General features: G+C 37.9%; 7 protein-coding genes across 7 annotated transcripts; 4 read left to right on the plus strand and 3 right to left on the minus strand.

The window, feature by feature from the left end:
- Nucleotides 1–363: 363 nt before the first annotated feature.
- On the plus strand, nucleotides 364–1,911 carry NOP5 (RNA-processing protein; the record flags this gene model as incomplete). The annotated part of the gene is made up of 1 exon (XM_062956957.1): nucleotides 364–1,911. One exon carries the CDS (start codon nucleotides 364–366, stop codon nucleotides 1,909–1,911), a length of 1,548 nt encoding a protein of 515 aa, XP_062807847.1.
- A 201-nt stretch (nucleotides 1,912–2,112) lies between these two features.
- PRCAT00001025001 (tetratricopeptide repeat protein) lies at nucleotides 2,113–4,089 on the minus strand (the record flags this gene model as incomplete). Its single annotated transcript, XM_062956958.1, has 1 exon — nucleotides 2,113–4,089. The coding sequence occupies one exon, from the start codon at nucleotides 4,087–4,089 to the stop codon at nucleotides 2,113–2,115; it is 1,977 nt and encodes a 658-aa protein (XP_062807848.1).
- Nucleotides 4,090–4,232: 143 nt separating this feature from the next.
- PRCAT00001026001 (uncharacterized protein) lies at nucleotides 4,233–4,748 on the plus strand (the record flags this gene model as incomplete). The annotated part of the gene is made up of 1 exon (XM_062956959.1): nucleotides 4,233–4,748. One exon carries the CDS (start codon nucleotides 4,233–4,235, stop codon nucleotides 4,746–4,748), a length of 516 nt encoding a protein of 171 aa, XP_062807849.1.
- Nucleotides 4,749–4,896: 148 nt separating this feature from the next.
- Nucleotides 4,897–7,452, minus strand: PKH3 (protein kinase; the record flags this gene model as incomplete). The annotated part of the gene is made up of 1 exon (XM_062956960.1): nucleotides 4,897–7,452. One exon carries the CDS (start codon nucleotides 7,450–7,452, stop codon nucleotides 4,897–4,899), a length of 2,556 nt encoding a protein of 851 aa, XP_062807850.1.
- A 677-nt stretch (nucleotides 7,453–8,129) lies between these two features.
- On the plus strand, nucleotides 8,130–10,508 carry PRCAT00001028001 (metalloendopeptidase; the record flags this gene model as incomplete). Its single annotated transcript, XM_062956961.1, has 1 exon — nucleotides 8,130–10,508. The coding sequence occupies one exon, from the start codon at nucleotides 8,130–8,132 to the stop codon at nucleotides 10,506–10,508; it is 2,379 nt and encodes a 792-aa protein (XP_062807851.1).
- Nucleotides 10,509–10,847: 339 nt separating this feature from the next.
- On the plus strand, nucleotides 10,848–12,206 carry PRCAT00001029001 (putative serine--tRNA ligase; the record flags this gene model as incomplete). The annotated part of the gene is made up of 1 exon (XM_062956962.1): nucleotides 10,848–12,206. The coding sequence occupies one exon, from the start codon at nucleotides 10,848–10,850 to the stop codon at nucleotides 12,204–12,206; it is 1,359 nt and encodes a 452-aa protein (XP_062807852.1).
- A 19-nt stretch (nucleotides 12,207–12,225) lies between these two features.
- PRCAT00001030001 (uncharacterized protein) lies at nucleotides 12,226–13,818 on the minus strand (the record flags this gene model as incomplete). The annotated part of the gene is made up of 1 exon (XM_062956963.1): nucleotides 12,226–13,818. One exon carries the CDS (start codon nucleotides 13,816–13,818, stop codon nucleotides 12,226–12,228), a length of 1,593 nt encoding a protein of 530 aa, XP_062807853.1.
- Between the last annotated feature and the right edge of the window lie 163 nt (nucleotides 13,819–13,981).

Here is a 13,981-nt window from a genome sequence, read left to right on the forward strand (position 1 = left end):
ACTTCGTTGGCAATCCTTGGTGTTACCCCTACTAATGGCATGTTTAAATAGCATGAAGTTATGTTAGTAGACACGCGTAGGTTAAACATAGTTTTGTGTCACCTACGTCATGTGATATATCACCTGATCACGAGGTTTGTGTCGCAGATGATTATAGTAACAGAAAATTTTTAAACCTCATCGGATGAAATTTTTCATACAATTATCTGAATATTCAAACAAACTTTGGACATCTTGACGATAGAGCTCATTATTTGATTTCTTTTATATAATAACTCGGCGTTCTTTTCTATTAAGATTGTGATCTATATCTCCAAGTAGAATTGGCGGAAGACATAATTGTTGAAGCAAAAAAGAAAAAAGATGGCGTACGTTTTAACGGAAACAGCAGCAGGCTACGCCTTGTTGAAGGCGGCTGATAAAAAGATATACAAGTCCAAAACATTAATTGAAGATTTAAATTCTGCTGAAAAGGTAGCAGAGCAATTCAAAATCCATCGTTTTGAGAAATTTCAATCTGCAGTGAATGCTTTAGAGGAAGCTAATGCCATCATTGAAGGACGTGTATCTGAAAACTTGAAGAAATTATTGGAGGATGCTAAGGCAGATAAGAAGGCAACATTAATAGTCTCTGAGACAAAGTTAGGAAATTCTATTAATAAGTTAGGTTTGAATTTTTCAGTCGTTTCAGATGCAGCTTCGTTGGATTTATATAGAGCTATCAAAGAGTTTTTACCTGATTTACTTCCAGGGATGGATGAGCCAGCTTTGAACCAAATGACCTTGGGTTTAGCACATTCCATTGGTCGCCACAAATTGAAATTTTCAGCAGATAAGGTGGATACTATGATAGTACAGGCAATTGCATTATTAGACGATTTAGATAAAGAATTGAATACTTATGCGATGCGTTGTAAAGAATGGTACGGTTGGCACTTCCCTGAATTGGCTAAGATTGTCACTGATTCCGTTGCATATGCTAGAATCATTTTAACCATGGGAATTAGGTCAAACGCTGCGGATACAGATCTTTCTGAAATATTACCTGAAGAAATTGAAGAGCAAGTCAAGTCCGCTGCTGAGATTTCTATGGGTACGGAAATTACTGACGTTGACTTATTGAATATAAAGGCATTAGCAGAGCAAATTGTTGATTTCGCAGCTTATAGGGAACAATTATCTAGTTATTTGTCTTCTAGAATGAAGGCCGTAGCACCAAACTTAACAGCTCTTGTTGGAGAATTAGTAGGTGCAAGATTAATTGCCCATGCAGGTTCCTTGACATCATTAGCAAAAGCTCCTGCCTCAACTATTCAAATCTTGGGTGCAGAGAAGGCGTTATTCAGAGCCTTAAAAACTAAACATGATACTCCAAAATATGGATTATTATATCATGCGTCTTTAGTTGGACAAGCTTCAGGAAAAAATAAAGGTAAAATTGCCAGAGTTTTAGCGGCTAAGGCTGCGGTCTCCTTAAGATATGATTCTTTATCAGAAGATCGTGACGATTCTGGTGACTTTGGATTAGAAGTCAGGGCCAAGGTTGAGTCGAGATTGAGTGCGTTGGAGGGTCGTGATTTGAGAACCACCTCAAAAATTGTAAGAGAACAGCAGAAAATTCAAATTACAGAAGCTCCTACTTACAATGCAGATGCTGACGCTCAAGTAGCTGAAGTTGATTCAGATGATGAATCTGATACTGAAATGATTGACAGTAAGAGTGAAAACAAGGCGAAGAAAGAAAAGAAGAGTAAGAAAGAGAAAAAGGAAAAGAAAGAAAAGAAAAGAAAGAGAGAGAGCGATGATTCAGTGGATTCCCCGTCTAAAAAATCGAAGAAAGATAAGAAGGAAAAGAAGGAAAAGAAAGAAAAGAAGGAGAAAAAGGAGAAGAAAAGCAAAGATAAGAACTAGATGCATTAGATCACAACTTCAAAGAGAAATTGCATTTTTTTGTCTTCTTATGTCTACATTATTTTATATCTATAGTCGGGATGTATCATGTTTAGTGAACTCTTGTTTTAAACCTGTATGGGATCATAATAAAGTTATCGAAAATATATTTTGTACTTACTTTGATTGTTCTTTACTATCGAATGACAATTACAATAAAATTTAATCGAGATCTGGCACTTCTGGCATATCAATGTCATCGTCAGGACGAGCAGCAGTAGAATTTGTAGTTCTATGAGAAGTACGCTCATGAGATCGTTCCCGAGAAGTATTAGCCTCAGATTGTTGGTTCGTTTCATTCAAGTTTGAGTCTTGGTTGTGATTGATATTACTTGAGTGTCCAGATCCACCCATTGCTTGAGAAAATATGTTTCCAACACTCGGAAGAATACCGCGAAGGACATCTCTCACTGGATTTTCATTGCTCCTAGCATTGGACTGATTGTTTGTATCATTTTCGGTAGAACCATGACCTGATATGGTGTTCGGTTGCGCATTAGCCGGAAATATAGGCTCGCCTTGAATTTCTATTCTGCCTTCAAATAAATCACCAAAGTCATTGAATAAACCTCGAACACCATCTGACGCACCCGCTTCTGTCGGTAATTGTTGATCTCGCGTATTGGGTCTATCGGTCCTTGCATTGGGATTCCCCAAATCAGTTTCAATTCTTTCAAGTGGGTTTCTAGCAGCCGTAGCGACTGTCACCGTTTCCATGCCGTTGTTTGCCAACATGTTCTGAGCGACATCCTGGCTGAGTATGTTTGGACGTGCTCTATTAGTCCGACTAGCGACAGATCTAAAAGAGCTAGTACCCTCATTTTGAGAATAAGTAAAATACTGGCGTATATCCTCTGAAGCTCTAGATCTCAACGAAGCTAGTATTCTACGAACTTCGTTAATCACCTTCAGAATCTCGCTTGACGATTCTCGTTGTTGATTGGCTCTCCTTTCAGTCAATTGAATCGCCTGAGTCAATTTCTGAACAAACTGAGGAAGAATGCATTTGTTTTTCATATCTCTGTAACCTTGGATTGCAGCATCATCGTTAGAAAGCATATGAGGTAAAATTTGTCCCGTGGCTGTCTTTAACGCAATTAGATAACACTTGAGAGCCACAAGACTGGTACCCATATAAAGATGACAATAGCCCAATTGAGTCCAAGCCGCAGTGAAGGTTCTATCGAAGTAAATAGCCTGATTCAAGTCTGATATTGCTTCAGGAAAGCAATTCAAACTGATGAAAGCAACAGCTCTATTGGTTAAAAGTTGAAGAATATGGTCTAAAGCAACATAAGAAGCAATGTCTAAGGCATTTGTGTATACCTTAATTGCTTGCGCAAACGCCAGATTAGACATTAAATTGTTACCTTCTTCTCGAAGCTTACGAACGAGAGTAGCACTATTCTCTGATCTTGGACCAGAATTCAAAAGCTCCATATGTAATAATAAATTCTCTTTAAAGTATTCATACGACTGTTCGATAGAAATACTCTGCTCGGTCAGCAGTCCAAATATCTCTTTATTAATGGACTCCATTCTCTTAGTTAAATCATCACTTAAGTCAAAAAAGCTTGCAAATTTGGAAAATATCCCTGTGACGTACTGTCCAGAACAAGGCGACAAGATTTCTGAACTCCTTTCGATCGAGCTGCTTGTTTGTAATCGGTATTTGACGTTTAAAGTATTACTCAAAATAAGATAAAATTTAATGCCTAAATCTTCTTCCTCTTTAGTTCTGATGGTCGAGTACCAGCTTCTAGTATTTCCGTCTTCCTCTGACTCTATCTGTTTGATCATGTCATTTGTGCTTGGTGTGTTTGAGCCGCTGAATGTAGTCAAAGACGGTTCCAAAAAACAGCTCTTAAAATTGAACAATAAAGAATCTGCATCAGACGTCTTTACCTTTGAGTGTTCTTCCCTATAATATTGCAAGATTTTGGGAAATAATACGGTGACTAGCAGCCTAATATTAGAAATCAAATCATGATATTGCATTTTCTTAGTAACGTCCGCTTCGGCGTCGTTCTTTAGCTTATTGTCAAGCTTTCTTTCACATTCTATGAAGTCCTGTCTTACCGCCAAAGCAAAAGCATAATTTACAGCCAGATCTATTGTGCCCAGTTCCAGAGATAGCATCTTGGTTAATAATATAGCATTAATTATAAAATCTCAATGTAAGTTTCTTTGCCGTCAAAATTTTAAGTTCGACCGTTAAGTTGAATGCTACACACCATTTACAGAGTAGCAATCCTTACTTCAGATACATTCAGTGGCCTTCGATGAACGCAGTTGGTACCACAGAAGCCTCCCAGCTACAAAGGCCAGAGAACTGTCATTCGTCTAGCCGTATTAGGGCATTTCTTAGGCTCTCAAGAGTTGCAACAGATGACACTATTAGACAACACTTGAATGAAGTCAAATCAACAAAAGATTGTGACTCCTATTTCCAAAATACGATCATACCCCAGTGGGAAGCCAGATCTTCGCTAATAGGGTTTTGTTCGGATTATGTGGACCATTTGAGAGCAGAAAGTTCACATGGAAATACGATTTTGCCAGATCTGATCAATCCAGATGACTATGATCTAAGGTTGGATCCGTACGCTATTAAGAACAAAGAAGATCAAATTGGAGCACAATTTGCCCAATCTAATGCCATTGCAAATTGGGTCCAAAATGAGAGAGAAGTGGAATCTATCGTGAGAGAACAAACAGCAGAAATCCTCAATGAGAAATGTTACTATAAAGACTGGTTAAAAGCATTCAAAGACAATTATATAAATTACACTTCATAAGATCGCACTTTCGTCTGCATTGATCGTTGTATATAGAATTAAGGCTCACTATGCCAAATATGAAGAATAAAAATAATTGATACTGATTATATGATAATATGCTTCATCGAAGATGCGAACTTGAGTTATCTAACTTGAATTATCTCTTTCACTTATGTGCAGCTGCCGCAGCAGCGTAAGCAAAATCACTTGCCTTATTATTAGCTGATGAGGAATCACTTATTGACTCGGTAGTCAGACGTCTCACCTTTTTTGTAGAAACTTTTCCCTTAGGTTGTTTCACTTTTGACTTAGATTTGGATTCTTTATTTTCTTTGGCAACCATCTGCTTTGCCATTAATAAGCAATCAATCCAGCCATAACTGTCTCCTAATGTTACTTTTTCTTTTTTGTTGTTTATAACTCTAATTGGATCTGTAAGGGTCAACTTATCCATCTCACTAACCCTCTTCAAAAAAATTAAATCCCCACCCTCCTTCACCAACTCTAGAACTAGATATCCATAGATGTCTTCTCCATCTGTAATAGAAGCATTGTCATCTACTGCTATGCTCTCAAATTCATAGTCATACATCAGATAGTCATTGCCTTGGTTTGCTTTCAAATCAATAAGCATGACATTCAAATCACTACTAATAAAAAATACCCTAGCTTTATTCGTTACAACTGTAATGACGAGCTCTGATTTTTTTTGCAAAGTATGGCTATACTTTGATATCAAAGTATTTATAGACTCCTCGTCGAGATGAGACCCAGGTCTTCTGTGAGCTTCGTCCTTTCCCAAGTACAGTTTTAGAAGCATATCCATTTTTAAAATCTTTTCATTTGAAGAAAGAAGAGTAGATATCTCACTGAATTTAATATCGTTAGCGACCTTGCGTTTATTATAGGATTTGATAGATGAGGACTTTGTCTTGTTCCCTTGTGATGCATTGGTCACTTCCGATCGACGAGCCGATTTAGATGACAGTTCGGTATGTTTTCGTTGCATCTTAGTCGAAGCTGCGCTGGCTGCTGCATTTGCTGCTTGTATTTCAGTAGCACTAGCACTAGGCCCTCTACTACTGTGGAAAATCGAATGCTGTGACTCACTACTAGTTGGTGGAGTATTAACCTGTGCTGATGACGATTGTTTCATAAAGTTCGTGGAAGACTTGTTCAGACCCCTTTCACTTCTGAAGGGGAGATCTGGGTTTCCAGACTTTTTCTCTAAATTTGGGCTCTTTTTTGGGACAATCTTAATGCTGTGATCAGAACTCTGCATCTGAGGCTTCTGCAATGGAGGCTTCTGCAATGGCGGCTTCTGCAATTGAGGCTGCTGTACTTGAGGCTGCTGTACTTGAGGCTGCGGTACTTGAGGCTGCTGTACTTGAGGCTGCTGTACTTGAGGTTGTTGTACTTGAGGTTGTTGCATGGTAAAGTGAGGATTAAATATGGTCCCAGTTTGGGACACAGTTGGTACTGGTGAGAAGTTATTTTGGTAACTTTGATGGGGAGAATGAGTTGCAGATATTGGGGGTTGAGGAGGAGCAAAACCTTTTTTTATCTTAGTTGCTGGCTGATAGGCCTTTTTAGCCAACGAGGGTACCAAATTAAACTCTGAGCTTTGGATCTGTGAGTGAAGCTGCTGATACGAATTAGATTTGTTCATGTTACGATTACTACCATTTTTGAAAGCAAGAGCATATGGCGTGCCCATCGAAATTGATGAATTTGAGGAAGACTGTGGTTCAAGTTTGGGTACTCTTCTGTTCCATATGTAGTTCCTATCATTCCATGGCACACCGTGAAACCATTTACTTGACATTATTTCTGGAATTGTCAACCTATTAGAAGGCTCAGCAACTAGTACACTATCAATTATAGTTTTGGCTTCAGGGGGGACTGGATGGGAAGGCTTGTAGGAGTAATCAACGTTGATAATTTTTTCAAATGTCAAATACTCTGTAGAGCCTTTAAAGGGAGGCGTGCCATTAAAAAATTGATACAAAATGCAGCCTAATGCCCAAACATCCGATTCAAATCCGCAAATGTTATTCTTCAAAAGCTCTGGCGGTACGTATTCCGCTGTTCCAACAAAGGAACCTCTGCGATGTACAGGACTCTTCCCACTAGCGATAGGCTGCTCTACATTTTCGTAATCAATGCCTTCTTCAACATCATTATTATCATCACCTAACAATTTCGCAGCGCCAAAATCAGTTATCTTCAAATTTAAATCATAACCGACCAAGATATTTTCTGGCTTCAAATCTCTGTGTATAACACCCTTCAGGTGAATGAATTTGATAGCATCAATTATCTGACACATGTAGAACTTTGCTACCTGGTCAGACAAGGAACCAAACTTCCTTATAATGGACAATAGTTCTCCGTATTCCGCAAAATCCAAAACGAAAAATAGACTAGCTTCATCCTGAAAAGTATAGTATAGTTGGACAATTCCAGGATGCTGTTGTCCCAACCGATGTAAAGTAGTCTTCTCGATATTTACATATTTGATTTTATCTTCCTTGACAATGTGTCTTTTCGATAACACTTTTATGGCATAGGTCTGATTCGAATGTAAATCAACCGCAGCAAACACAGTCGAGTATGATCCCTCTCCAATCCTGGTGCCGAACAGATAGTCCTTGGCTGATCTCTTACTCAGAGGTTTACCGTTGTTAGCGTGCCCTGGTAGAGGCTGCTTGGCTACAGACATTCAATAAAGAAAGTCAAGAGCCAAAACGATAGAGGTAATCCTATATCTACCCTCTTGCCTATAGTTGATATCTTGATTCAATTCTAGTGCTTCTTCTTGAGTCGATTTCTTCACCGACAATGCTTGGTCTGTGAAATATATGTTTCAAATTTGTCTTCTTGATTCCAAATTCAAACTAGTAGGCTGTTCTGCATTCCTGGACGTGCTCGATCGGATTTTGTGTCACATCGGTTGACAGGTTCTGGCAGCTATAATACTAATGGAATATTATGGGGGCTCAGGCCACTAAACATTGAGCATTGAGAATACAAGGCTTACGGCTACACTTAATTTGGTATTTCTGGTCACGATGATTTCATCTAGTTTCCTTCAGGGAAACGAATCGTAGTAACGTCGAGATGATCTGTGTTGTCCCCGGCAAATAAGGAGATACATCATTTACACATAAAAACTTCACGTTTACCAACAGCTCGTTTGAAGGATATTAATAAAAGCTTATAAAGACTATGCTGAAATGCTGATTTTTGCATCCCCTGCCCTTCCACGCTTTGCAGCCTGGTCTTCTTGTAAGGCATTTTGCAATCTTAGGATTACTACTTATGTGCAGTCACGCATCTATACATTTCTAATAGAAGTTCTGTGGGATAAAGAGAATATGATTTGAAGTCTTATAAACAATGATCCTTCTGAGATGCCTGCTTTTACCTAGACGTGTGGGGGAATTTATTCCTCGAACTTCATTTCGATCATACTTGAGGGCTCTCTCTACTTCTGTAGAGAGACCGCAAGATTCCAACGCTACATTGAGAAGAATTTTCGATGATCATAAATACTTCAAAGACTTTAATAAGAAGAACAATAACGGCAATAAGGACTCATATGCATTTTCCTCAATATTTTCAACCAACTCGACAGGGTTATTTAGAAATGAGATGCTCTCTAGCCCCGATAGTCTCGTGGACTTCTCCAAGAAATCGCTAGCAGATGCTAAGAACCTTGTCAATGGGATGCTCAATGATGTTTCTGAAAGCGAACATGGAAAGGTAAGCTATATAAGAAAGTTGGATCAGTTGAGTGATATCCTCTGTCGAGTCATAGATGTTGCTGAGTTTATCAGGGTGGTGCATCCTAGCCAAAGCTGGATTGACGCAGCGCAGAGGACCCATGAGTTAATGTTCGAGTATATGAATGAATTGAATACAAATGTTGAGCTATATGACATCTTATATGACATATTGCTGGACAAGAATATCGTTCAGAAATTGACTGCAGAAGAAGTCCTGGTCGGAGAATATTTAAAGCAAGATTTCGAAAGATCAGGTATTCATATGGCTCCTGAAATCAGACAAAATTTTGTTGCATTAACCCAAAGCATATCATTATTGGGCTCTGACTTCAATAATGGAGTTAACCTGTTGGGAGATATGTGGTGCAAATTGACCAAACAAGAATTTAAGTCGATTCCAAGTAATAGATTAAAAAAGGAAATTCTTTCATTCCAATCAAAGTCTCCTGAGAAGCACGATGGATATATTAGCGTTCCGTTAACTGGTCATATACCATATGCAATATTGACCACGTCTCCTTCAGAAGAAGCACGAAGGAAAATTTGGACCGCAATACATAACTCCTCTCCGGACCAGATTCAAACCTTAAACAGTATTATTCAGTATCGTGCGATCTTAGCAAAGATGCTTGGTTACAAGTCCTTTTCTCATTATCAACTAGAACATAAGATGGCGAAGAGCCCCGAAAATGTGATGACATTTTTAAAGAATCTTCAGCAAACCTTACGGAAAGGAAGTGTTTTAAGCGAGCTCAAGAATTTGTATAAATTGAAGGAAGGTTATAATCCTAATTTATCTGACGAAGAAATCATTAGTGAAGTGAAGCCTTGGGATAGAGATTATTTATCAGAAAAGTTACAGTCATTGAAATGTACGGAACCTATTGAGGACATTTCACCATATTTGTCTGTGGGTACGATAATGGCAGGTTTGGCTCGCTTGTTCGAGAACTTGTACAACATTACATTCATTCCGGAGCCCACAGTTAAAGGTGAAACCTGGGATGAAAATCAGGTTCGCAAGTTGAATGTGTTTGACTTGAACATGAATAAGACGTTGGGCTACATATATTTAGACTTCTGGTCTCCAAAGGTCTTACCCTCACATTTCACTATTGTGTGTCTGAGAAAATTGAATACTGATCTTGGGTATGAAGCTGTAGATGAAATGAGAACCTTGGTACAACTAAACGAGGAAGAGGACCATCAACTACCTGTTATTTCCATAATTTGCAATTTTTCAAAGCATAACGACTCATCTTTTGCGAGACTTCCTGGAAGTCAAGGTGAGCCTACATTACTCTCATTAGATCAAGTAGACACTATCTTTCATGAAATGGGACATGCAATGCACTCAATGATAGGGAAAACTGATTTGCATAATCTTTCAGGTACGAGGTGCCTGACTGACTTTGTTGAACTACCATCTGTCTTAATGGAATATTTCAGCAAAGATCCGCGTGTTTTATGCGAAATTGGAAGACATTATTCAACCAATGAGCCTTTATCAGAACTGTTGCTCGACTTATGTCAACAAAAGAGAGCGAGGTTGGATCATTGTGAGACCTTCATGCAATCAAAAATGGCCATGCTAGACCAAGCATTAAATGGTGAAGAAATTATAGATATAATTGCAAGAAACCCTAAAACTTTTGATTCCACCCCTGTTTACCATAGCTTGGAATCTAAATTAAAAGTTTTTTGCGACAATTCCTCGACTTGGCATGGAAAGTTTCCTCATTTGTTTTCTTATGGGGCAGTTTACTATTCTTATTTGTTAGACAGAGCTATTGCGTCAATTGTATGGAAACGTCTCTTTGAAAAAGATCCCTGGCGCAGAGATGCTGGTGAAAAATACAAAAATGGCTTATTAAAGTGGGGCGGTACTAGAGATCCTTGGACCTGCTTATCTGATACCTTAGATGATAAAGAACTAAGAGGTGACGCCACTAGAGCTATGGAGGTTATAGGACAGAGAAGCAGTGTATAAGGATCCTTATTCTTTTTTGTAAATAGTTTTGTAGATCAATTCTTTTGTCGTAAGACATGTATATATTATATTTGATAAATTTTGCAGATTTCCTCAAAAAACCATATATAATTAAAATAGACAATTTCAGACCATCTTTTTTCTTTGTTCGTTGATTAGACATCACAGTAGTACCATGACAAAGCGGAAGCGTTTTGTGAAGTAGAAAGTCTCTCTAATTCGCTCAAATATAATTATATAGTCCAAACTAATTAAATTGGACCGTTATTTCTGATTACACTGAGTATCGAAAAATAAAAAATTCAAGATATCAAGAAAGTTTGAACCTTTTGGCACAAGATGGTCCTGGTAGTAGTTCAGCGATCGCTAAGTTCTATCAAGAATACAAGCACCCTAAGGAAACCAGTATTTGATTTGAAAGGAATAATAGCTTTACAAGAACAATACAGAGAGTCAATTGTGAGAAGATTGGAACAAAAGAAGCTAGATTCGCTTGAATATATAATAAAAAATCGTCCAGCAGAATTAGAGCTAGCAAATAAAATAAATGGCCTAAGATATGAGAGGACAAAGCTAGGAGAGGTAATTAGGAAGGAAAAAACAATCGCTATTCAAAATAAGCTTAAAGAGATAAAAGAAGAACTTAAATCCTTAGAAAAAAAACATACAGCTTTGTCTGATAAGATCCATGAAGAAGCCGAAGTGCTCCCTAATTTACTAGATCCTACTGTTCCATCAGATCCGCATAATCAAGAAGTGATTTCATTTATCAATTGTTCATCCGAAGACGAAGCAACAAACAGGTATCCAGTCAACAAATTTGATAATAAAGACATTGCTGAGAAACTTAAAATCGTAGACTTCGATGTTGCTGCTAGGATTTCAGGCTCCTCGTGGTATTATTTGATTGGCGATGGCGCTCTTCTTGAACAAGCCTTAATTCAATATGGATTGTCAAGAGCCAGAAAGAGAGGCTATACGCTAATCAGCCCCCCTTCAATCGTGAAAAGTGAAATAGTGAATGCATGTGGCTTTAAACCAAGAGATCAAAATAACGAACAGCAAGTATACGACATTTCGAACTCTGATTTGTCTTTGACAGGTACAGCTGAGATCCCTTTGGGAGCTTTTCTTTCTTCTTCTACTCTTCCTGCGTCTCAACAATTCCCAATAAAGTATGTTGGGATTTCTAGATCTTATAGGGCCGAGGCCGGAGCTAGAGGAAGGGATACAAAGGGCCTCTATAGAGTTCATGAATTCACTAAAATTGAATTATTTCACTTTACAACACGAGACAGGTCAAGCGAAGAATTAGAGGAACTCCGCAGATTTCAAGAAGACATAATAAGAGATTTGGGGCTCTGTGCAAAAATGAGCAACATGCCAACATCTGATCTAGGTGCTCCGGCTTTGAAAAAATATGACTGCGAGGCCTGGATGCCTGGAAGAGGGTCGTGGGGTGAATTGACGAGTTGTTCCAATTGTGGAGAATATCAATCACGAAGACTTAGTATTCGTGTTGAAGGTAACGACAGAAAGCTAAATTACGCTCATACTTTGAACGGTACTTGTTTAGCAATCCCAAGGGTCATAGCTGCAATACTCGAACAATTTTATGATCCAGAATCCAACTCTGTTATGATACCAGAACCATTACGGCCCTACATGGATGGGAAAGTCAGTATTTCTGTAAACTAAATTCTGTATATATATAAAATCATGATTCATCGAGATCTGAATTGTTAGATGCAATAGTATCATCAACAATATCTATCAGTGATTGATATAGAGGATGATTCGGTTTCATTGGAGTGCTCAAGACTCTTTTGTAGCCAAAGTTGAACTCTTTAGTCCTGAAATTTTGAATTTCATTCATCTTAGATGCATGCAATTTGTGCACCTTATTTAATCGATGAAGCCTCATCTCAGGGCTAGATGAAGTAGTCTCTCTCACATTAGCGGCAAGTTCTTGAAAATCAAATTGCAAAAGCTGAAGAATGTTGAACTTTTGTTCATAAGTTTTGCAGAGCGCATCATAATTAGCCTTTAGTTTTTCTATCTTCGATTCAAGCTCCTTCTTATCATCAACCAAGTTGCGCATTTCTACGAAGTTCTGTATTGCCTTCGATTGTGATTCAATTTTATTTGTAAGTTCTCTGATAGTTTCATCTCTGAGTTGAACAGTACTTTCAAGATCTCCCTGGTTCACAGAATCACGATTGTTACCTTTTTGGTCTTCACTTTTCACATCATCCGAATATACTTGACCGTTAATCTTCCTTAAAGCTTGCTCAATTGCTTCGGCAGAGTTAGTTTGGTTCACTTGTTCAATATTTCGTTTAATAGCAGCCAATTCCGCTAAGACTTTCTCATGTTCTTTTGCTTCAAGGAGTTCAAGTAATTTAGCAAAAACTTCTTTGCTCCCTAAATTCGTTTCATTAATTTTCGCCAACTCTTCTATTACCAGTTCTTTCGAGTTATTTTCCAGTACTATTTTCCTTATTTCTGATAGTGCTTCCTTTGAAATAGTAGATGGAGAATTAACATCTTTTAGGAGATTTTTTACTCCTTCACTCTCATGCTGTACCTGTTGCGATAATTCGGAGATATCTTGAGATACACCGTTTAAATTAATTTCATTTTTAAGCCTAGATATTATGGTACCTTCAAGACGTTCTAATTCCGGAATATTGAGTCTCCGAAACTCTGATTGAATTATACGTTGTACCTCTGATTGAATGCTAGACTCTTTTGTCGACAATGTGAGCGAAACCTTTTCAACTGATTCCATCACTTGTGTTAGTTTTGAGTTGATCAGTTCTTTAAAATCAGCTTCTATGACACGTTTCAAACCCAGTATTTCATTCTGAACGAAAGAATACTTTTGCTCACCAAAAAAATCAGAATCTTTACTCATTTTGTCTATCTTTTCAAGAATTGCAATAAATTCCTTCTTATCTTCTCCTGTTTCGTATGTTTCACCTGAATTTTCTGCAATCTTTTGAAGCAATTTGTTCAAATATTGGTTGTTGTTCTTCAGCCTATCACACAATTGGGACAAATCGAGAGCTACCTGTCTTGTATCTGACTCTAAACCACCTAGCAGCTGCTGCATGACTTGCTGAGTCTTGTGTATCTGGGCAAAATGTTCATCAATGTTGTCATTTTGTAAAAAATTCAACTTTCCAACCAAAGTTTGAGACCTGTTTGGTGATATTGACTTAAGAGCATTATTCCGTTCACTAGGTGATCTTTCTTCATTATTGTTAGCCACGGCTGCCAGCTCATTTTCTTTATTGTTTTCTTTCATCCTTAGCAATTTTTTGCTTTATCTTATACGTTCTTGTAGCTTAACACTTTGTTTACAATTAATTATAGCACGCGCTGATATCAAAACAATTGCAAAATTCCGAATGTTCTCACTATAAGCTACAAAAAGACGAAATATTTCATCCATACAAGCTAGAAAGATA

The sequence above is a fragment of the Priceomyces carsonii genome, assembly GCF_900007245.1.
Source record: "Priceomyces carsonii strain CBS4050 genome assembly, scaffold: Debaryomyces_carsonii_scaffold_1, whole genome shotgun sequence".
In the NCBI taxonomy this organism is placed as follows: Eukaryota; Fungi; Ascomycota; class Pichiomycetes; order Serinales; family Debaryomycetaceae; genus Priceomyces; species Priceomyces carsonii.